The sequence below is a fragment of the Hydra vulgaris genome, chromosome 05, assembly GCF_038396675.1.
Source record: "Hydra vulgaris chromosome 05, alternate assembly HydraT2T_AEP".
In the NCBI taxonomy this organism is placed as follows: Eukaryota; Metazoa; Cnidaria; class Hydrozoa; order Anthoathecata; family Hydridae; genus Hydra; species Hydra vulgaris.
In genome coordinates, this window is record NC_088924.1 from 20,920,486 (window position 1) to 20,946,500 (window position 26,015).

The window sequence follows — 26,015 nt, forward strand, 5'->3', positions numbered from 1 at the left end:
CTACCATAGTACTCTAAAGATACCCTAAAAAAATTAGTAAACATTTTATCTTGATGTTAGGATATTTTATTTTTTTGAGCGGAAATATTTTTCAGGAAGTTGACATGAAAATTTTGTCAAAAATTTATTTAAAATTTTTATTTTATTTTTAAATCTGAAATAAAATATAACGTTTAAAATCAAACACTTAATTTTAAGCTATATAATTTTGCTTTAAGTAGGTTATATAACGTTTTATTTGCTTAAAACTAGTTTAGAAACATAGTATGCTGCATAGTTGTATTATAAAATAAATTTCAATTAAAATGTTTTAAAAGTATTTTTTATTTACTAATATATACGTTTTTTGAAACATTATTTCACAGGGCCGACCACACCGGGTGCCGGGGGACACGTGTATCCCTTACCCCTTCCCCCCACCCTCCTCCCTAACACATTGAAATCCTTATTTGTCGATGTTTCAAGATAATTTCAAATTTTTTTCTGCTATATATGTTCAATGAATTATAAGTTCTTTGAATTGAAGACTCGGCAATTCTTTTGCTACTTTCCTTGTGTATATTGCTGTACTATAAGAATGATTAATTTGAGACTGTGAACCTGATTATAACATTTTTTATCTTGGTCTGACAAGATTCGTTTATCTGCTCATTAAACTGTCCAAGAGAGAGGCCATTAACAAATGCTTCCAGATGAGCAGTTATGGCATGTACCTTCCAAGTAACTGTGAGTTGTTTATCTAAAAACCAAACAAACATACATTTAAAACGAAAATTAATACTACAATAACCTCTCAATACTACAACTACCTCTCTGCAAAAGTTGTGTGCATTCTTGTATTTTTGAGTAAAACTTCTAACTGAAACTGAAAAGAATGGGTCTATTTTATAGCCAAAGACAAAAACAACCTTATGAAATTTTCTTTTATCTTCGTCTTCTATCTTGATCAGACGAGGATTGATAACATTCTAAATATATAGAAATGATAGTTTTTTATCCATTTATCACACAAACAATAAATTTGGTACAAATGATAAAATTTGAATTTATTAGAATGTGCTTTGTACTTGTTTATTGGAATACAGGTTCTTTATATTCTTTCATACTTTTAAACCAATATCCTACTGGTGAATACTTTTCATGGAGAACAATTAAAGTCTGAAATGTTCTTAGCTTGCCAGAAAATAGCTCAAAATACCTTTGCACCAAGCACATGCATCTTTTCTCAATGAGCCTATAACTTTTGTGTAAAAGTTAATTAAGTTAAATATATTATTTAATGAATAAAGAAATAATATTGGGCGAAAAAGGACACATTTCCATATGTAGATTAACTATAAAACATCATACCAAACTGCTAGCAAGATTTTGAATAACTTCATATCAGAAGCTAATGTGTATTTGCATTCATACAACTTAAATCTCTCAACAATCTATGCCACGTTGATATGATTCTCACTGATTCTTTCACAATAGACTAAAACAAGCAACAAGTTAGTCCCTGTCACTGTCAAACAAAGACAGAGCAGAAGATAGCAGTTCCAGGTTCCTCTGGAACTGCTATCTTCTGCTCTGTCGTTGGTTGGTTTGGTCAACAAAACTATAACCTTTAATAATCTTCCGCCTATAAACATATAAAATATATATATATATATATATATATATATTTATATATATATATATATATATATATATAAACATATATATATATATATATATATATATATATATATATATATATATATATATTATTATACAAATATATATATCTATACATATATATATATAAATATATATATATATATATTATATATATATATATATATATATATATATATATATATATATATATATATATATATATATATATATGTATGTATATATATATATATATATATAGCATATATAGTATATATAATTAGAGAGAGCAGTATATAGAGAAAGAAAGACTGTTATACGTATGTATATATTTATTATGTTATACTTAAATGTATATTTATAGGTTTTTTTTACAAAACGAAATTGTTATATATGCTTTTGAAACAATAAATAATTAAATAATTCTATTTTATAATGGAATTTGAATAATATAGTTACCTTAATCCATGCAAGTCTAAACAATCGTATATTAAATCTAGAAATGTTGTAGTATCTTTAATGTAAACCAAGTCTCGTTTAATTTTAATATAGTCATCATTTTTTCTCTTTTCTTAAAAGTCTAATGATTCAGCAACACAAAAGTTAGAAAGAAGTTCAATCTATTTTTCCTGAGCTTTCCCCATGTTCAACTCAAAATTGAAACCATTATTCCGCAATATTTTTAAAATTTAATTGGACTTGAACTGACTAAGTTTTAAGGTTTTACTAAAGCGTCTACCTCATTTAAAGTAATCTCTCTATGAGCACTTTCTCGGGTTCCAAGTGTAACAGAAATACTTTTCTCTCCTTAATAATAAAATAATACATTTTGAATTAGATTATTTAATAAAACTGTTTATTCTATGATTCTTTATTGTAATTATTTTCATTTAAGTATTTTTCACCTGTTCTGAGAACGGTTTGAGCTCCTATATTTTGCTTTTAATCAGAATAAATATTTTGAAAGAATGAAGACTCAGTAAGATTTTTTCTAGTCCTCAAAGGTGAGCATTTGTGGGGTTTACCTTTAGCGATTTTGCATAAACATGCATGGCAAAGTTTTAGCAGATCACTCTAAAACTAGATCACTCTTTCATATCTTTAATTAAAAATCTATTTCTTCCTAAACTGCATATACTGCATAATATTGATCAGACTCTAGAAGTTTTCAATGTAGATAAATGAGCTGTTTTCTATTCAAAAGTAGCTAAGCCTGAAACAATTTTATCAGCTTTGCAGAGAAATAAGTTTTTCCTTAAACTAGGGCATAATCCTGTCAGGTAGGCAAAAACTTTCAGTAAATACTCATGCTTTCAAAAAACTTAAACAAGACCTTGCAAATCTGTATTCACTGTAATGCCTTTGTTGCATTTTTCAACACCAGATTATTTCTTGAAAAAAGTTTACGATCTCCTTTTAAATATTTCCTTTCTTCTTCGAGAACAGAAGACTCATAATGTTTAATATATTACATAGCTAAATTTAAATAAATTACATATTTAAAAATACAAAAATGTTCTTAAAAAATGCTTTTTCTCTAATTTTGAACAGATTTTAATGTACAAATACAAAACTAAAGTTCATGAAAAGTTAGCATATGGACATGTGCATTTAATTTAATAAATTTTGACCTGAAAAAATACAAATTAAAGGAAATTTCGACTTTATTTTAATATCAAATTTCCAAAAATATGATACCTTTCAGATTTTTCTAAAGATGATGAAGTGTTCAGACATCCATATTACTATTTATTCAATCTTTTTTGGGTATTCGATTGTAAACTGATAGTTTCTGAAAGTAACTGATAGTATTCTGATAGTAAACCTTATATTCTGAAGTGTGGAATTCCACATCAACCATTTTTATACTTATTCCTTTACTACTTTGAGATTTTTTATTAAACTTTAGAAAAAATTGCATTAAAAATTTATATTGGCACTTTTTCCGTATATATAGTGCTCATTAGAACCCTTAGAACCTTGTTTATTTATTTCAAAAAAAAAGCGTCGGAATTGAACATCTTCTTACTTTAAGCAGGTTTACCTAATTGATAACGTAAACACATAATAGTGTTGAAGTATCTCCTACATATATTATGTATAGATGACAATATCGTGACGTTTCACCCGGTGTTTTTAATTTAAGTCTATAGAAAAACTTCAAAATTCTGACTAAGACTATTATTATTTACAAAGCAAAAGAAGAAAAAAGATCACGGGTAGCTAGGTTTGTTGAATAATTATATCTATTTGCTTGTAGCAATTTTTACGAAATAAACTCTCAAGGACAAAACTATTAATTAAGCTGCTTTTTTTTAGCTAATTTGGCGGATTATTATAATAGGACGTAAAATAGCAAGATCGCAAACAGATCTATTAATGAGGGGGAGAAGACAAGGGTAAAAAAAGACTAAAAAATCATTACTGCGTTTGGAATAAATGATAACTATCGCTATAAGTTATCCAAAATACAGAAAAGTTCTTTTTTTAAAACACTTTTATTTCCACTTCAATTCATTGCTATTGTTTAGATTTTGTAATATTGTAAATGTTTCTTTTTGACATCAGGTCAGCAAATTAATAAACTTTACATAATAAAATAAAATTAAAACTATTTATTTATTGTATGAAATAATATGCATTAAAAAAAAAAAAAAACAGTTAAACAATGGAAAAATGATTTATAGGATTTCACAAAAGAATTAACCAAACAGAAAAAGACAAGATCTTTAGAACCGTTAACATAATTCAAATAATGTAAAACATTTGTTTTTTTCAGAGATTTTTATATTTTACATTAGTTATAAAAAATTGTTTACAACAGTTTGCTACAACTATTTAAAATACTTTTGAGTTTTAAAAATGCTGTAATCTATTTAAAAAGACAGATATTGAAAAAAAACCCTGAAAATTGTAATGTTTTAAAAAAAGAATGAGAAAAATATATATTTTTCAACCCTATAATATTTTTGCATAAAGTAAAATGTAACGTAGCGATATTGCGTAACGGTTGCGTTTCATTTTTACGTTAGGAGACATAACATATTGACGTAACGATACGTAAGACTTTAACGCAAGGAGACGTAACATTGAAACATGTGATGCTTTTAAAGATAGTTAAATGGATTTTTTTTAAATGAAATGTTTACATGAACATAATGCCGATTTATAAAAATAAAAAAACCAAACACATAAAAACAAAACACGATAATGGTATTACAAATATAATAATAAAATAAAAAAAATAAATGCAACTTTGGTGTTGTATTAACTTATGTATGAAGGCCACTTACCAAGGTACGCAAAGTTCAGCTTAATAAAAAGTTTCATAATCTTTCTCTACAAATCAAAAGTAAGTGAGTTGGAGTACAAAAGAAGTTAATTAAAGTAAAAGTCAGAAGTAGTTAAGTAAGAAATATTGCACAGAAAACACGAACAGACCGTTCATTTAAGAAAACGTCAGATAATAGAGCATAGATTTTAAATAAGTTTTTTCCGTGTTGTATAATAATTAATGTTGTATACTATATATTGTATTTTGTTTCCGTTTTGTATACTATTTTAATGTACTACCTTATAAATCTTTAGCAATAAAAAATTTTTAAAAACAAAATATTGATTTACTTAAATGCAGAAATGCAATACGTCAAATAAACTAGGCAATACTGCTGGAAAAGGTGAAAACAAACCCACATTTTAAAAAGAAATTGTTAGTTGGATTAAAATTTGGTCAAAATGGAACTAAATTACATTTATTAAAAAAGGCTCTCTATGTTCATATTACTGGACAACAAAAAACTGAATCTACGTTTTTGTAAGTGTAGACATATGAGCGGTGGTAGTTTTTATTGAGTCTTTAAAAAGTATGCAATAGTTAAAAGATATTGGCAATAAGAAGTCTGCTAAATGTAAATATTAGCCCTGGGACAAAAGTTTCATAATACATTTGATAAATTCAGATATAAAAAACATCATGCAAGATCTTGTTCTGTTATCAACGGTAATATTATAGTGTAAGCTTTCTGAAGAAAGCATAGAAAAAGCATGTTGTCAAGTTTAAAATTCAAAATAATTAAAAAAAAAATTTAACGTCAAACTTGTGATCAAACATTCATTTCTACAGATCGAGATATTTATAGTAATAAATATCTAAAATTTATTACCGAGAAGCCCTATTCAACTCTCTCTGTTAAGCATAACGGAGCTTCAATCTGAAATTTTATTAAGATATTTTTAGATAAAGAAATATCGAAAACTTTAATAAATTTTGTTTAAAACTAATACTAATTAAAACATAATAATATTTCATATGATATTTGATATTATATTAATACTAATATTTAATAATATTTTTAAGAAATTTTTTGCCTATGTAATTTAAAAAAAATTTACGCAAACGCTCCGTTAAGCCTAACGGAGAGAATACGGTCCCTGAGGTCAAAGTTGTCCTCTGCCACATATGCATTTTTTATAATAGTTTGCAAAATGCGATAACTAATTCAGTCAAGGAAAAATTGAACAAAGTTTTTTTAAAAAAGACAAAGATCCAATAAATATTCCTAACAAAAAGCTATTAATTTATTCCTGACAATTGCAATTATGATAAGTACATAACTACAGACTTTTAATTTTAATTTTACGAGAGAACTGCAGGTAATCTTCGCAACATCTGAAGTTTTTCACCTATAGTATTTATATATTGCTATCTGAAAGCCTATTTCAGTGTTCCGTGTTATTGGAATAAACTAAAGTAGACAATCAATTAGCATAAAATTTATAATTATTATGTAAGTACTCAAAAAAACAAAAAAACAATCCAAGTATTCTTAATTATTTTAATAAAATATGAATAAAACGTTTATAATGCAAACATGAATCATAACCAAGAGTTCATGTTTCCTAACATATGTTAGAAATAACAAACTTCCTAATTTTTACAGAAGATACAACAAACCTAGCGATTAGTTGTAGTAAGTTTTGAACCGTATTATGCATAAAAAAACTGATTTCGTTTTTAAATTTGAATAAAATAAAATAAATTTTTGAAAAAAGTTTTTGTGTTTGAAATGAAATGTTTAAAGAAACATATCTTTGTTTATAGAACTTAATATTCTTTTACTAGTACTAGTATATGACCTAAAAAGCACCATTATTAAACCTTTGGAGAAAGTTAATAATTAAAAAAATTTTTAATTTTGAAAAAGTGTGTTTATCCACTTTACAACTTAGTTCTTATCCATTCTGGTGAATACTAATTAAAAGTATTTGTCACTTTTTATTTATTTATATTTACGTTAAAATTTTTATTTCCTATCTTGTAATAAATTTAAATCGTCGATAGGTTCTACTTTTAAATAATCGTTTGTTATCTTTTATTTTTCGAAAGTTATTATTAAAAGAAATTTTCACCCTTTTTAAAATGAGTGGGTTAAATAATTTACATTCACAACTTTTGAACACTTAAAGATTATTGAACAAAATTCAAAACCGGTCGATGAAATTGAAGTTAGTCTTTCATGATTTTATTAGTTCTTAATTAACATATTTTTAATCATAATTTCAGCGGTTTTTTAAATGACTTTTTAAATGACAACGGTTTTTTAAATGTCAGAAACCAATTTTGTTGGGATATCTATTAATTTTTTGTTATGAGTTTACGTCAAAAGTTTTAAGTAAGATTTATTTTAAGAAAAAGCACATCTTAATTCAATGTTGTTTTTATTGCGGAATTCTTTGACAAACATAGTGTCTTAACAGATTATATAGGTAGATAAGATGGTTGAATTTCGGGAACGAAATATAAAAAACTTCAATTTTAATGGTTTACAAAACATAATTAAATAAAGTTCGTATATCATTAGAATCAAGTTTAACTATGGGGAGACCCTTGCCAGGTACAGAATGCTTTTTCCTTTTAATTTTTATAAATAAAGGTACAATTGATTTTAAAATTTCAAGTCAATAAACTGATGTTTAGACATTTAGCTCTGTGCAGATACCATACAAACCGGTTGAGCAGGAGATTTTTTATAGTCATATGGATTACGTAGCTTACATTTATGATAACTTTTAGTTAATATTTTTTATATAATGAGAACCAAGAAACATAAAACAAAAGTAGATTATAAATATTGATCTATGCAACTACATTATCCAGCCCAAGATTTTTTGACCCACAGAAGATAATATGAGTTTTTTAAAAAAGAAGATGTTTATTTAAATTATATCGGTTTGTGTGTGCTGTTTTCTTGAGTAATAGGCCCATCGATCCCAAAATCTGAGTCGCTCTCATGAACAAAAAAATTGGTATTAATGTATAGTTTTGTATTATATCAAATAATACCGGTTTTCAAGTATTATTTGATATAATACAAATGGAAGACTGTCTATGTACCAAACTTTATACTTTGCTTTGTTCGTTTTTTTTGTTATTAAAGATTTGTTATTAAATTACTAATTAAAGTTAATACCCTATTCTTCTAATTAAATTTTGTATTAACATCTTTTTAATAGGCATTTTTTTGTTCTTCATCTGGTCTTAAAAGATTTTTAAACTACTTTTAGATCATTATGAGCCTTTTTTACCTTGGATAATAGTATCAAATGTTGATCTAGTTTAAAATGATTTAGAATTTTTTCAAGAAAAATTTTCAGCGAGGAAAATGATTTGAGTATGCTAAAAATACATTTCTGATATATTAAAAAATTATTCAATTCTGACATAAATCGCTATACTAAAATGTTATAGTTTTCCTCATCGTTAAAGTTCAGTGATTTCTTATTTAGCATCCTAATATAATTTTCATTGAACTTCTCTAGTTTGTTCCTAAATATAAAAATTTATTTTGTTAATATTAATTATAAATAAGTTAAAACAAGTACTAATTACCTATATTGAACAGATACTAATCACCTATATTGAGTTTTATGAACAAAAGCTTCAAAGCCTGCTTGATCCATACAAAAATAAATTTGGTCGCAACATACTTGATTCCAAAATAATTAATGCATGCTCTTTCAAAACATACAAAGTCAAATGCGTCTTTGAAGGCTTGAAATTGCAACTTTTTTACGAAATCAAGAATAAGTAATACATTTTTATATTGTCAACAAAGGCAGTATTTAGGTATAGGAAAACTAAGAAGGTAAGTCATTCTTCAGGTCTAATAGCAATTGTGTATTCTCTTTACACTTTTAGTTTTGCTTTTGAACATTCAAATTTGTTTTTAACACAACGTGTTAAAAACAAATGTAAAAAGTAAAGAATAGCAAACAGTTTTAGAAAAAATTTTGAGTTAAAAAATGTAAATAGCACCAGATATTGCTAAACTTTTAAATTTTATGAAAATTAAGGTAATAAAGTAAAACAGCTTACACTAGATTCCAGCAATGTAATAGCGCATGCATGTTTTGGCTTGATTGACCTAGTAGAAACTTTGTTGTGTAATGGAGCAAAGCGTGTTTTATTAGGTTTGTTTTCAACAGATCCACTCGTAAAAGCTTTTTCTAAGCCTCGACAGGGATCTGGAGGTATTTACTTTATAAGTGCCTAGTCTGTAAATGAAAAAGTTCATGTTCAACATACTATATTGATATTATAACTTGACATTTCTATAGATGGCATCGACGGTAAAATGTGCGACATTTTGTAGAGATATTTAAACCGATGAAAAAGAACTGCTGGATAATATATGTGATTTAAAAAACTCAGTTAACAAATATACATATGTGTCTATAGTTTACACAGCCGGCTATATTTAAAATAGCAAAATAACAATTTATGATGACATTAACAATTATTATAATAAATATGGACGTTATCTGAATACCCTAAAAAACGGTCGACTTGAAACTCATTTGGATACTCTTGTCCAATGGACGATGTTTTGTTTTTTACATTTTCAAGGTGCTACTAGTCCTTTATGCAGAAGATTTTGTGTTATTCAGGTTCAGTTCATGGAAGCCAAGTATAAATTTAAAATCACAAAAAAACAATGCAGAGTATGTTCAAATATTTTGCTAAAGAATTACGCAATAATTATAACTCCCAGCAGTCGCAAAGAATCTAAAACGCATATACTAAAGCTATCATAATTTATGTTTAATTAAGTTATGTTATTTATTCCTGTATTTTCTTGTTAAGTTTTTGATTTTCTCTCTAGCTTTATTGTGTCTCCATATATTTGAATTTGTAAATAATTACCGTGTTAAGATATATTGAAAAAACTATTTTTTTTTGCATGAATTAACTTTTGCTGGTACTTTTCATTGTTTTGAAATAACTAAAAAAAAGATAACTTTATAACCTTTTTTTTAGTTACGTTTCTGTAAACAAAAAAATACAGTTATCTTTCTTAGATTCTATTATCAGTGGTGAATTCACAATAGGGCCTGGGGGAGCGGGGGAAGCTGCTCCATCCCTACTCAATTGCGCTCCTTTAGCTGGTGAACTGGCGCCCCCTAAAATATAAGTTTCTCATTACAAAACTATGCGTTTATTTTAAACAGAAATAGAAAGCTAGTTAACAACAAACCATCGTTTACAAACCAGTTTTACAAATTAGCACGCATTCATGTCAGAAAACAAAACGAAGACGTTTATTTTAAAGAAAATATCTCTTATATTCTTAAGTTATACAACGTTTTGAAAAAAGCTTTATAGTATGGCACCCCCTCTCCAACTGAAACCTGCTTGCACTGGCCCTGCTTTCAAAAATGTGTACGCATTAATACCTCCAGCAATGTTGACTGAACTACATTTGAAAGACCTATATTCCTTTTTATAGAGAAATACATGACATCACGTTTTCCTAACATGCCTATACTCTGCAAAATCAACTTGGCTCTTCCTTTTTGCATCTGCTTATGATGAGAGAAGCTTAGTAGTCTAGCGATTATCAAAAATTATCTGTGATCGGATCATTTTTGATAATAGTTGACAAAACAATGTCATTACGGATCAACATTAATTTTAATCAAATGTGACCTTGCTAACAGCATTAATTTTGAATTATCAATAAATCATTTTGCTTCAACCCAGCGGGCACCAACGTTCTTAAGACGTCTACGCAACGCCTTATAAACGTCACAAGTCAGTATGATGTTCTGAAGACGTTAAGCGAACGTTCTGTACCCACTGAAAATGAATTCTCGCCCTAAAGAATTTGTATAAACTAGTAGAAAAGTAAATTTCTTTCTTAAAGCGTGCTCTCAGTAATAAACATAGTGTGTATATATTTTTAAATAACCAAACCATTGCAATGATTTTTAAAAACTGTTTTTCACCATCAAAATGGTTTTTACCAATTATCGTTAAAATGATTTCATACTACTCCAATACATTGGAATAATATTTAGTTTCTTAGCGAAAATTGATAAAAACATACATTGACTGACAGATAGCCTGACTCGCAGTGGAGTGCTGCTACGTCGAATGAGGGTTTGGGATGGGGCAGCAATCTTTTTATTAATTATACTTCGTTTTCTTGCGCTCACATAAATATGCTACAGTATATATATATATATATATATATATATATATATATATATATATATATATATATATATATATATATATATATATATATATTGTTATGGTTTTCCTTGTTATTGATAATATTTAATCTTACACTAATATTCTTAACTGAAATTTGAAAAACGAAAAATATAATTATCATTTATCGATTTATTGGTTTTCCATTTGAATTTTTGTCTTTATTAGAGACCCTTGTTATTTTATAGAAAACATAGACAACAAATACACTTACTTTATATAAAATGTATCAACAAATATATTAAAGATTATATGGCCCTCAGTTTTTACGGCATTTTGCGCGGCGTCGCGAGCTGTTTTGTATCTACGTACTTTGATACTTACAGCTTTTTTTGTTTACGTTCATTGTTTTTACGCTTTTTTTATTTTCATTACTTATGCTTATAAAGAACTAAGCAATGAGCAAAAATTATTTGTTAAAATATTTGAAACAATTTCATTATATAATATTACTCTAATAACTTTATATTAAATTATCTTACTATTAAAGACTTGACAACTTCCAATTGTGATATCGACCTACGAAAAAAGTAGAACTTATATATATATATATATATATATATATATATATATATATATATATATATATATATATATAAGTTCTATATATATATATATATAGAACTTATATATATATATAATATTACTATATATATATATATATATATATATATATATATATATATATATATATATATATATATATATACATATATATATATATATATATATATATATATATATATATAATATTACTATATATATATATATATATATATATATATATATATATATATATATATATATATATATATGTATATATATATATATATATATATATATATATATATATATATATATATATATATATATATATATATATATATATATATATATATGCATTAAAAACTAAACTTTAAAAAAATAAATATTACAATTAGAATTACGGTGGCATTAGTTCTAAAAAATCTATTAAAGCAAAGTTTGTCATAAATACTTTACGTTTAATCAGGTATTAAACGAGGAAAGAAGTAGTTTGTTTTTGCGTCTCCACGTCGAAATTTTTCACTTCTTGTAATTAATAGGTTTTCGTTGTATAGCAAAATTTTACTAGGAGTTGCAGTTGACAATCTTAATTCAATTGACCTAAGAATGCTTTTTAGTTTACGCGGTGGGTTAGTAGAATCCGTTTGTATGTAACTAAGTATATTATTCGGTTTGTGGCAAGGTTGAAAAGAACCTTCGTTAAGGTTTAGTGTTAGATCGAGATAGGTAAGTATTTTCAAATTACATTTGATAGAAATAAGCAGATTGCTTATTTCTATCAAATGATATATTAAAACTCTACACAGTGTTTATTTATCTTTTCTATTTCTTTACCACTTTTTTTCCTAAAATTAGATAAACCATCATATTGGTATATGCCAAAACTATTTTAAGTATAAAACTGCAATATTTTATGATAATGCAAAATTAATAATTCTTTTGTTTGCAAACCATCGTGAAATCGAAAAAACCTCTCTTTTCCTTAATCCAAACTGTTCCATTGCAAAATATTTATAATTTCTTGCATATTGTATGAAACCTTTTATACAATTTTCATTGTTATGTATTGTTCTGTAAAACTTATTGCATTGCCTAGTATATTTTAGTTAATTGATTGATAAAAATCATAAGTATTAAAGACTTAAAACTCACAAAATTGCTTTTCTTTAATGGTTTGCAACCATTGTATAATATTTTGAGTGTCTCGCCATTGATTCAAATATGGTTTGTTTTTAAGTTTAGAAATATTATTAGATAAAATGTACTTTGAAATTCATCCAAGCGGAATTTTTTAATCTTTGGGCTCGTGGTTGTCGAGCAAGAACTTGTTTTGGTGAAGGCGCTTAGATATTATTTCTATTTTTTTATTTAATAATTCTTGCGTACCTTTGTATGATGTTGTGCAAAGTTTTCATTAAGGCAAAGCAAGCATTTTTTTGTTACATTGCTGTAGGCGGGGACTTGTTTAATAATTAACCAGGTTAATTTGGTTGTTATTTTTAAGTTTTCATTTATCTGCCATATATCCTTTTTAAGGGTGGTTGAATTTTTCATCTTTTTGTTTGTGAATGAGTGTTTGTGGTTAGCCCATCTTTACTTCCATTCACCTTCCGCTGGGCCAATATATACTTTTTCTGGAGTGTTAGGGGGAAGGGGGGTATGCTATACATTTATAAATAATATTAGAGGCTCTACATTTTCCTTTTATGGGGCATTTTTCTTTATTTATACAATTGTTGAGTTAGTACTCTTTTGGTCTTTCTCAACTTTTTTTCTTGTTGTGGCTTTTTATTGTTCTTTTGATATTTTTGGTGCAGCTGTATCACATTGCATTTAATATGGTTCAACCCCCCGTATAGTAAAATCGTATCTACTAATGTCGGGAATATCTTCCTAAACTTAAGTGGCTAACATTTTCCAACATCGCACCTCCCTAAGTAAACTCTTCAATCGAAGTACCATCAAAGTGATTTGCAGCTGCACCAAAAATATCGAAATATTAATAAAAAGCCACAACAAGAAAATCAGTTCAGAAAGACCAAAAGAAAATCATACTTTTTACCTGATGATTGCTAAACGCATGAAACATGTTAGTAAAAATGATGTAGTTATTTTTTTTAATCTCGTCAATAAATCAAAAAAGCAGTTTTGTTTGTTAATTTTCCCTTTTTTCTTTCGATAACTCTTAGATTTTTGATTTTTTCTTATTTTTGTTGTCAGCTGGTTTTTCATTTCTGGTTAAATAATGCTTTATAAATCTTTTTATTGATGCAAAGCACCAGTATAATTTTATTTTTTTAAGGAAGTTACGATACCAACCAATGGTTTCTAAACCAGAGGATACTGAAATGGACTTCTTTTTTGTTGTTGTTTTAACCTTTTTGGCACGATATAGTTTTATTCAAGTGATTGGATAAATTTCACACAACTTGAACCCAGATAAAATGTATTTTGAAGTCATTGTATTTTCCATGCTGAACGAATATGCTAATATTTGCCAACAAATATTTACTCCTGGAAACTTATCGATAAGATCCTGTACTGTAGAGCAATGCTTATCTTTCTGTGGCTTGAATAAGGTGCAATCGCATACCTAAAGCCAGTTTAATGTGTGTGAAGGAATTTCAATTATATGTATTTGTTTCTGGTTAGCAATATTAATTAGCTCAAGGAAGTTGTAAAAACCGTGCCCATTTAGAATCAAAAACTGAGGACGTTTTGTGCCAGTATTGTCCAAGTATGTTTTGGTAGACCGTAACTTTGCTAGACCCTGTTTAGTCCAACCTTTAGGATTAGCTCTAATTTGTACTTGGTGGTGCAGAACTTGTTTTAAAACCAATTAAAGATCTGAATGTCATTCACTTTACAATCACCTGAGGTAGAATGAACTTGCCTTGAGGATTAACACAGGCCATTGCAATGACTGACTCTCGATTTCCACTTGTTCAACTATAAAGAGCTATTGTGTCTTTTGGTGCAACCACTTTTCTTGATTTTACGTCAAGTTGTAGATCAGTTTTATTCGTATTATATATGGATTCTGGTTTACCATGTGAACTATTTTTTACCATGACGTCATTCAAGGACTAAAATACTTTAACATTTTTACTTTACTAATTTATTCATGCTATACTGAGGCTGTTTCTTCAGATTGTCACAGAGTAAGTCTATCCCCATGCCTACGCTAAATCAACGACCAACTCTGGTTGCTAGGAATTACTTTCCTAAAGTTTAGTTTATGCTATCTGGCAAGTTTCCGGCATAGTTTAAGAACTGGGACTTTCTAAAATCTACCCCTAACTTTGCCCTGTTACTAGCATAATTGATAAGTTTACTTTCCAGAGCAATTGTTAAAGTAGGTTATTTTCCTAGATTTTTCTTCAATAGCAACTTTTCTAAAGAGGCTGTCTCTTAGTGATGTACAAAGTACATATTGCTGCCTTACGCACTGAAAATGCGTATGGTAGCAATTTTAAGGATAATCTACCATTTCGAACAAAATAAACTTTATTATATAAACTATATATTAAAAGAAACTATTTTTTGTACTAACTCTATATTATTTATTAAAACTATGGACAATAAAATAAAAAAAACTTAAAATTTAAAACAACATAATTACTCGGTTGAGTTAGATAAGCTAGTTTGAAATTGGCAAATTATGCTCCAAAAAACATTCCAAAAACCAACAAAACTACTGGGAAAAAAAGAGAGAAAATTCGAAAAGAAATTAGCAAAGAATGAGTGCAAAAACAAATGGACAATTTTAAATTGCGTTCTTCACTAAATGAAGATTAGCAAGTAGTAACATTATTTTTAAATCTACCAACTTTTATAAAAGCAAATTTTTTTATTCAATATTTCTTTGCAGTTCTCTAGCAAACATTCAAGAACCGAAATTCAGTGGACTTATATTTGCATTTTGAGCGGTCAACCGTAGTTTAAATTTAACAAGGAGTGCGGTAAATTTGTGGTTAGAGAAATTGTTTGAAAAAAACAAGAATAAGAAATATATTTTACCATTATTGAAGATGGCACTACCAATATGTCCTTTAGTCATCAAAAAACGTTTGATTTTAGTTTTTTGCATTACGGTAATAATCAGCCTTGGGATGTTTGAGAAGGGTTAGCAAAGCAAGAAGATTTCAAATATAGGAAGGGAGCTGGTGAAGCAAAAATGATTTTGAGCTTGTCAAAAAAAAATTACTTTTGTAATTAAAAATGTCATGGTCAAAGCAATGACACTAATATACCAGGTACTTACAACAGATTTTGAGCTTTGATTGTAGAGAACAATCCACAAACTAAGCTTGTTGCTTGCTCTGCCCACAGCTTGAAATGTGGTGGTTTTTCGCTGTTGAATTATTTGCTTCTGTGAAATCCTACTTTGGAAATACTATAAAACTGTACCAATTATTACGCTGCAGTCCGGTTTGTTAAAAAATCCTTCGTGAGGAGACTAGCATTTATAAGTTTTTCTTTTACATGACGGAGCTCATTGATTGACGCAGTCAAGCCGCTTGTAAATAAGCAAAAAGAGATCTTGAAAGCATTACATAATCTAAAAGAGTAATAACTTCCAGGTGAAGGTAATAATGAAGTGCATTATCTGTTTAAAGATTTAATTTGATGCAACCTTGTCTGTCAATTAGAGAACAATTTTTCTATATAAAAATGCGAGCTACCAAAAATAAGCACTCAAAAGCTTTAAATGTATGGTAGTTAATGTTGCACTGGACAATATTAATAGTCAATGAGAATAAGATTTAAATAATTGAAAATTAATGTAATAATTATTTTTTCATTTTGTCTTCATACAAATCTTTAACAGACGAAGACCGACGTTTTTATGCTTCAAAAGACAAAAAGCTTAAAAAAACTCTTTCTAGCAGACAAAAGAAAAAATCAATTTTAAGAGTAAATTAGTCGAGAATAAATTTAAGTAGATGGCACAAGAGATGCTAGCTCTTTAGAGCAGTGCCCATTTTAGTATTTGTAGAAAAGAGAAAGAGAAGCAACATTGCGACGATGTGATAATGGTTGGAGGTTGGCTGCAAGAGCAGGTCCAACTATGTTCACCACGCGTTTTTGCACCTTATCTAAAAGAGAAAGGGCGTCATTAGAAGATCCGCCCCAGATAGGGCAACAGTATTCCATACAAGGCCCAGTTTGAGATTTATAGAGATAGAGAATAGAATACGAAGTAAGAAAGTGACGAGCTCGATAAAGAGATGCAACCTTAGCAGATGCTAATTTTGCAACTGATTTGATATATGGTTTCCAAGAAAGATTGGAAGTAAAAGTTAAGTACTAAAAAAATGAAGAGTAGGTGACTCATCGAGTACATCATTGTTCATAAATATAGGAAGATCTAAATTATTGCGATAACAATTGGCTGAAAAAAAGTTCATTTTTATCTGAATTAAAGTTCACCAGCCACTGTGAGCCCCATGCTGTAGCAGAAGTAAGATACTTTTCAAGCTCAAATCCCCGCTCCAAGCAATCAGAGGGTGTTTCTTTCTTATCACGACAAGAATAAATGGTAGTATCATCAGCAAACAATGCCACCTTAGATGTGAGAATATAGTATAGAACCTTGTAAGTATAGAACCTTGAGGAACCCCTGAGTTACAGAATAAGAAGCAGAGTGTTGTCCATCGAGGACATTTTTTATACTACAATTGGAAAGGAAGGATTCAATGATCTTAAAAATGTTGCCGGATACACCATAAGAAGAATGCTTCTGGAGAAGACCAGCATGCCAAACTTTATCAAAAGCTTTTGAAATATCAAGAGCGATGGCCTTAACCTCTCCACCTACATCTAATGCACGATAAAAATTGTCAGTTATTACTGTTAGCAAATCAGCTGTAGAACGAGAAGATTGAAATCCATATTGATGGTCAGAAAGTAAGTTATTAGATTCAAGATGAGAAATTAAGTGTTTGTTAATTAAAGATTCAAAAACCTTGTTTATGATAGGAAGAAGACTTATGGGACTGCAGTTAGACGAATCAGATCGCTTGATTTGACAAATATTTCAAATTTGCCTTTAAGAATGCTAGGGAAATGACATTACTACAATAAAGTCATTGTGATTTTAAATTTCAATGAAATTCAACCAAAAAAAAGTAACAACATTTATTTGTTATTTAAAGACTTGGAGTAAAAAAAGACATCCAATAAATTTTTGGACCCGGGCATCACAGAAGCCTGGGTGGGCCTATCTATCGATATTTATCTGCTTCTGAAGGTTAATCAGGAAGAAGCTCTTATTTATTCGTATCCTAATTACGCTATATTGTATGGTGTGGTACCAATAAATAAAAGTTAAAAAAACTTCTATCAAAATTGAAAAAGCATTCCATCAAAATTATATCCAGTAAAAGCCGCCATACACCCAGCCTACCTTTATTTACTAAGTTAAATATACTAAATATATGTCAAATAATTAATTATCATCTTCTAATTTTTATGTTCAAAAATAAGAAAAGTATAATTTCAAAAGCTTTTAATCCCTTATTCAAAACTAACTACAATAAATACTTGATTAGATATTGAAACTACACCTATATACAATACAAAAGTTATTTTGCAGCAGCTGACTTTTCAATTTCAATAAGAGGACCAAAGTCATAAAATAAAATACTCACAACTGAACTTAAAACTCTTACAATGTTAAATGAGTTCAAGGCTAAACTTAGAGAGTTATTTAAAAATGATTTACCACAAAACTATTTCAAAGTTAAATGTACTTGGTAACTTTTCATGTCTTTGTTGTATAATATGTGTTGTTATTTTTTTAATTTTTTGATCCTTAGACTTTTGTTTTGTGTTCTGAAGTTAATTATTAAAAAAAAAAAGTTAATCCTTGATTTTTCAATAAATAAAAATTAAATATTTCAGTGCTTATAGGAAAATTTGTTTAAGTTATTAGCGCTTCTTGTTATTATTTAATAATCGATGTTTTAAGGTAAAAATTTTCAAAAAACACAAAAAAACGCAAATCTGCACCCTATATCACCAAATTTTTTGAAATTTGGTACAAATGTCTAGAGACATAACTTAAGAAAGGCTGTAAATTTTATTCATAAAATTATAATCCGTTTAGGATTTACAGCAAATTGAAATTTGTTTGATTTTTACTGAAAAATGAGGGAGGAAAAACGCCAAAAATGTTTCCATTTATTATAACCTATTTATAGTGCTTTTACTAATGCTGCTATTCTGAAACTTGGTACCAAAAGAGCTTAAAACCTGCTAAGTCCGAAAACTTTAGTTTTGTTTCTCCCGAGGCAAGGAAAAGTAGTTTATTCTAGGATTATTAAAATGTAATTAATAATGGCAATAAAAAAGGAATTAACAATTATAGCTATATAAAAAATCTGGCTAATAGAAAAAATTTTTTTTTTTGTTTTCTTAAAGATAAGATGTATATCAACTTTACGAACCAATTTTTTATTGGCCTTACGTTTACTTGAGGAGTTATTGAGGTTTGATATGAAAACAAAATTTTGTGATATTTTAAAAGTCAGACTACCTTTCTTCAAATTAATCAAATTAGAAATTAACAGTCTAATTGTTTTTATTAATTTTTTAGAACAAAATTATAAGGTTAAAAAAAACCTTTTGAAAAATAAATACTTAATTAAAGTGATTTTATATATGCTTTTCATTCATATAATTTATAAATTGTACAAATATATAAAAGATTAAAAAAAAGTATGGATAAGACATATCAGACTCAGCAAACTTGAAATTAGTTTAAATATAGAAATCTCTATTTCCTAAGGAAAACAATTTTTTAAAGTCGTCTTTGGCTAAATAGTAGTAAATCCCAGTTTTTGTAGTCGTTACTTCAACTTTGCAAATGATGTGGACATCTGGAATCCAACATTAGCTATCCACTGGCGGCCATTTAAACGACCGTGCAGGACCATGTGGACACATAAATTTAACAAGCACATCTTTTTCTTCTAGAATAATGTATTCAATGACTCCTATCTACCAATATTTTGCTCAAAGGAAACACAAGCATAATCACCAGGAACTAAGTTTACAGTTGTTACAAGGACGTTTCCAAAGTCATGAATGAAAGCAAAATCTTTATTAACACTGCATAGCTTTGCGCCTATCTAGAAAAAAAAAGCAACATTTAATCTGTTTTACTTATTTTGTTACTTGTTTTATTAAAGGCATTAAAAAAAAATTATGAGTCTAAAATATAACTTACTTTTAAAAAAAATGCTTTTGACGATGATTCCACACATATAAAAAATCTGTTCTAGTTTATTCAAAAAAATTATGCATGTTCTTTAAAGATAATAAAAGGTATATTAAATTTATATTTCTTACTCTTTTGATGGCCAAGTGGTACAAGCTGATGGTAACTACGTGCTCCAGGTATGGTATTTGCAGTATCCAATTGTTACTTAAGAGAGTTTCTCACCAAAGTTAAATCTTCTGATGATAAATAAATGAAATGTACACCTTCAATGTTTTCATTGCAATATTTTTCCATTGCTTGTGGAGATAAAATATGATTACCTATATTGCTTTGCAAGCTTGCTAGTTTTGTTAAACGCTTGACTATACTACCAATTCCATCACAAGGTTGTTTACCGTGACTAGTTGCAATAAGTTCTATTTAGCATAAAGACCAAAATCATCAAGATGGAAACAAAGGCTTAAAATAAGTTTAAAATTCTATCATAGTGGGTGTGTTGGTTAGTTTATTGACCTGCACACCTATCTAAAAAGTATTCAATATTTTTTATTTAAGAAAGATTTGTTTTAATATTATTGATGACAACATCAATAATTTTATACACCATGTTCATATCATGTATCATATTATCTGAAACAATGCAATAAGATATGTAATTGAGAAAAATTTTTTTTTTTTTTTGAAATAAATAATCCCAGGATGTAATGTACATTGTAAATTTGTCCAACAAAAGCTTTGACTTTCATCCTGAACTACAAACTTGAAGTTTTCTGAAAAATTACCCAGAAATAATGCTGTAAGTGATTCATATCTTTCTTTCTTGATCTCAAGTATGATGCTTGACTTTAGCTAAATACGAGTGTAGTGCAAGGTTTGTCAGTGTTTTAAGTACTAGTTCATTGTTTCATACACTCGCTCATTATTATGTGTTAAGCTTGAAATATCTTTTGTTGTCCACTGATCACATTTTACTTCATTGTCATCTTCAAACTCTCCAATTAAATAATAAAGTTTTTCAACCAATGCATTCATAGTTCCACGCATCTTTCACATTTACGCATCATTCAATCTTTATTAGTAATGTTACGTATGCACATTATAAGGTAACAGTTTTTTGTATGTCACACCAAGAGAATGTAAAAGCAGTTTTAAACTCTGATGAATAGAACAGACGCACACTGAATGTGTTCCTGAAGCACCAGAGTGGTACACTATTTTGGTCGCAATGTGCAAAAACCATAAAAACCCTATTTTATTTCTGGGTTCATGGTTTTGAAAGTAACAAACAGTTCCTTTAAATTACATAAGAGCACACGTTTTTGTATGTGAACATTTTTCTTTATGCTTCATAGTCTTTTTTACCAGGCATTAAACAACTTTACTCATCATCTTCATAAAAATAACTTGACCAGTTGAACTGTTATAAAAGGAAGAATGGTATGATCCATTAAAACGTAAATATATAAAATTTTACCTGTACACACTTTTATGTGAGTCAGAAATGGATTGCAGCAACTTTTCTGATTACTCTCATATCTCACTATTAACATATCACGATGATGTATGCATATACTTGTAATTTATACTTCTTTCAAGTTTATTCGTTTTATAAGTAATTTATGAACATTTTAGTCAATATCTTCAATCAGATTTCTTACTTGGGTGTATGGTTGTTTATAACAAGCTCCATAATCATTTACAAACGAACAATTGATTTTGTTATACACATAAAACTATAATTATAATCTAAACACTTAAATAGAAGAAATCTTAAATAAAATATTCCTAATGAGCAAAGTTCTCTTGAACACAAACAATATGTTTAAAATAAAAATAAAATTATATTCATGAAGGACATATTGCTTGAACAAATAGCTATTAGTTTTAACAGGCTAATAGCTATTTCTATATAAATTTTATTTCTATTTTAAATGCCTAATTATCTACTAACTATTGTCAATTCTTTACTAATTATCTACCAAAAATTAGGGTGAACGTAGATAATAACTAAATATAATTATATTTAGTTAAATAAATTAACAATGTAATATTTATTAGATATTATTATGTACATTTGTCATTTTATTACTTCTTTTATTGTTGAGACAATCAATATTTATTACAATAATATTTTATTACAATAAAACAATCAATAAAAAAAAGATTACATAATATTGTTTGATTTAATGACATAACTATGTAGAGAAAATAACAAATTTATAAGTTTAAAAAATATTTAGTAATATTTTGTAACAACTTTGTAAAAATTTAAATCACATAACACACAAACAGTTTTTTTTAAAATTAACTGATTAAAAATTATATTAAAAGCAAATATGATTGTATTTAGTTCAATATCAAAATGAATTTGCTCACTTTTTTTTTAATTTTTTCAGAAAAATTGAATAACCAAAACATCAAGAACATAACCTCAGCAAAACATAAGGCCAAAACAAAATTGCTTCGTAAAGTAGATATATGTCTAATCTTTAGGAATATTAAAACCAAAAGTATTTTCTATCAGTCACATTTTTTATAGAGCTATAATTGTCAATACCCTTTTATTGTCATTAGTTTGTGCGTTTTGTAAATCTTAAAATAAACTAGATTTTGTTCTTTTGAGAGATAATTTTCCTAATCTATAATTTTTAGATTAAACAGGATTCAAAATTCTTTGGTACCAAATTTTAACTTTGCAAATTTACAACAAGCACTTTATAAGGGTAATAATAAACGGACACATTTCCGGCACAATTCCCCCTCATTCTTCAGTCAAAATATAACAAACTTTAGGCTGCTGTAATTCTTTAAGGAACTAAAATTTTTTTAGAAATATGCGCAGTCTTTCCTAACTTACATCCTTACACATTTGTGCCAAATTTCAGCGAATTCGGTAATGTAGAGTGCAACCCCTTATTTTTTGAAAAAATTTTTCTATTTTTTTGTTACTTTATAAATTTTACGTTTGCTTATTTTATATTGTTAACGGAATTGCTTATTTTTCAATTACATTTTAAATTCACAAATTTTATCAAGGGCGTGGGGATAAGACCTATTAGTCTTCTTCTCGCCCCTGCTACCTAAACATCGTATTAGTAACATACTGATATATATGTATACCTATATATATATATATATATATATATATATATATATATATATATATATATATATATATATATATATATATATATATATATATATATATATTAACACGGCCAAATATATGAATATATATATATATATATAATATATATATATATATATATATATATATATATATATTAACACGGCCATATATATATATATATATATATATATATATATATATATATATATATATATATATATATATATATATATATATATATATATATATATATATATATATATATATATATATATATATATATATATATATATATTAACACGGCCATATATATATATATATATATATATATATATATATATATATATATATATATATATATATATATATATATATATATATATATATATATATATATATATATATATATATATATATATATATATATATATGTATCTATATATATATATATATATATATATATATATATATATATATATATATATATATATATATATATATATATATATATATATATATATATATATATATATATATATATATATATATATATATATATATATATATATATATATATATATATATACAATTATAAGCTAATAAAAGCACTTATCTAATTTTTTTAAAAAGACACTATTTTCTGTTAGAACTGGAAATTCAGGCAGCATTGCGAGTTTGTAACATTACTAAAAAACTATCAGAGACTGGTTATCGAAAAAGGATAGGTTACCAAAACTTAAACTAACTTGAAAGTGCGATATTCCCAAAACAGTAAAAGATGAGTTGCAAAAAGGTATTTCGTATTCAAGAAATAGGATTTGGTATTGCAAGAGTACAAATTAAAAAATATGCACAAAAATTGTGTGCTTAAAAAAAATCTGCTACTTCGTTTTAAGAATGAAATTGCTGGTACTTTTACTACTAGTTTTTGATTTTTATTTTTAATTTGAGTTTAAAAAAACTATTCAAAATCAGTTTTTTCAACAAATCTAAATTAAGTAATTAAATTTAAATAACTATACCGACGAACTAAATAATTTCAGGCAAAGCGGCGGATTTCACAGGCGCTATCCTGATGTTGAAAACGTTGATTGTGAAAGTTTAAGTTACCATAACTAATACGATTCAACGCGGAAACTGAATTTTTTTCAATTTTGTCGGCAATGTCTGCAAAAAACTATATTTGGCACACCATCCTGAATTGATTTACAACGTCGATTAATCTAGATTGAACTCATGAAGTAAAGGCAAAAAGAGGAGCAAAACGTGTACACACAGCTACTCATGGAGATAGAGAAGAAACTATTACCGAAGTTGCATGTACAAATTTTACTGGATTCCACCAATGATTTTGTATAAAAGCAAAAATTTAAAACATGAGCTTGGGATAATTTGCCGCCTAAAAGTATTTTTCGCGTGATTCAAAAAAAGAGAATATTACTAAGGAAGAAATAGTTCTTTAATACGTCATTTTAACTAGCACCGATTACCAAGAAAAGTTTTATTAATTTTTGACGGGTATTGCAGTCATTTGGATATTGCTGTAATAAATGAAGTCAAAAAGTTAAACATCTACGTGCGTTATATTCCAGCGCATTGAAGTCATGAACTAGTTTCTGAAGTAATTTTCCTGGACAATTACTGTCAAAAGATAATTGGATTCATTGCGTCGAGTGTAAAACTTGGTTCATGAGCACTGAGACAAAAGAAGCATCGTAAAAACATAAAAAATGGCAAAAGGACTTTATGCAAAGAAGGGTCTAATTCATTTAATGAAAGCGGCTAAATGATTTAATTATAATTATTAGTAATAAAAAGTTCTAAAAATAATATGACTTAATGAGTTATGATTTACTGTTCGTATCTTTAACTAAACTGCCTTATGAATAGCGAAGTATAATAAAACTTGTGTGTAGCGTTATAGGACGCATATGAGGCTTAAATCAGCATTAATATATTTCTCCAAAAATATTTTAATAAAATTATTTTTATTGAAAAAAAAAAATCTATGACTATTCTAAATTTAAACAATCATACTTGTTAATTAAAATTTTTTTTTTCAAATATGTAATATTTACATAATAATAGTCAACAAAATGTGAAAAGGTCGCGTTGTTACATTACTTTATCATGTATATATATATATATATATATATATATATATATATATATATATATATATATATATATATATATATATATATATATATATATATATATATATATATATATATATATATATATATATATATATATATATATATATATATATATATATATATATATATATATATATATATATATATATATATATATATATATATATATATATATATATATATATATATATATATATACATATGTATATCTTTATCAAAAAAGGTACAAACTATGTTAGTATCAATAAAATGTTCACATCTTTTTTTACGATTACAAAGTTATTCATATTCAAAAGTTATAATAATATAATTATTTTTTTTTGTTTCTCTCAAAATAAAAAAGTTGTGACTTTTTTTTTCGCTTAAACTGTCTTGCTCTTTAATTGAAAGAGCAGCAAAAAGCGGAAAAACTTTAAAAATTTTTTTAGTATGGTGATGGTTTTGAACCCTTAAAAACCTGAAGATACTGACACTGAGGCTAACGCATTATAGCACTGAGCTGCTAAAAATGTATCAAGTTTAAAATTTTAAACCTGTTTATAAATTTATTATACTGATTATACTGAAGTTTAACAATTTTTAAGCGGATACTCAAAATAGATGCAACTTTATTGCATAGAAACTTATAAAAGAAATGTTTGAAAACCTCTAAATTTTCTCAAAAAAATTATGGTAAGTATAATAATTACAATAAAAATTTTTCTTTAATAGATATTATATTATGCAAGTAAAAAAGCAATATCTAATAATTCAAAAAACATA

General features: G+C 26.8%; 1 protein-coding gene across 16 annotated transcripts in view; it reads right to left on the reverse strand.

Moving 5' to 3' along the window:
• The window catches only part of LOC136080676 (A disintegrin and metalloproteinase with thrombospondin motifs adt-1-like), a 91,073-nt gene that overhangs the window by 54,901 nt on the left and 10,157 nt on the right, over positions 1-26,015 (reverse strand). For all 16 annotated transcript variants that reach the window (XR_010638592.1, XR_010638591.1, XM_065797629.1 and 13 more), the window contains exon 2: positions 11,674-11,710. Coding sequence is in view for 14 of the 16 variants with exons in the window: in XM_065797629.1 (XP_065653701.1) it covers positions 11,674-11,710 (37 nt within the window). In the remaining 2 variants the exon portion in view is untranslated. The remainder of the gene's footprint in view (positions 1-11,673; positions 11,711-26,015) is intronic.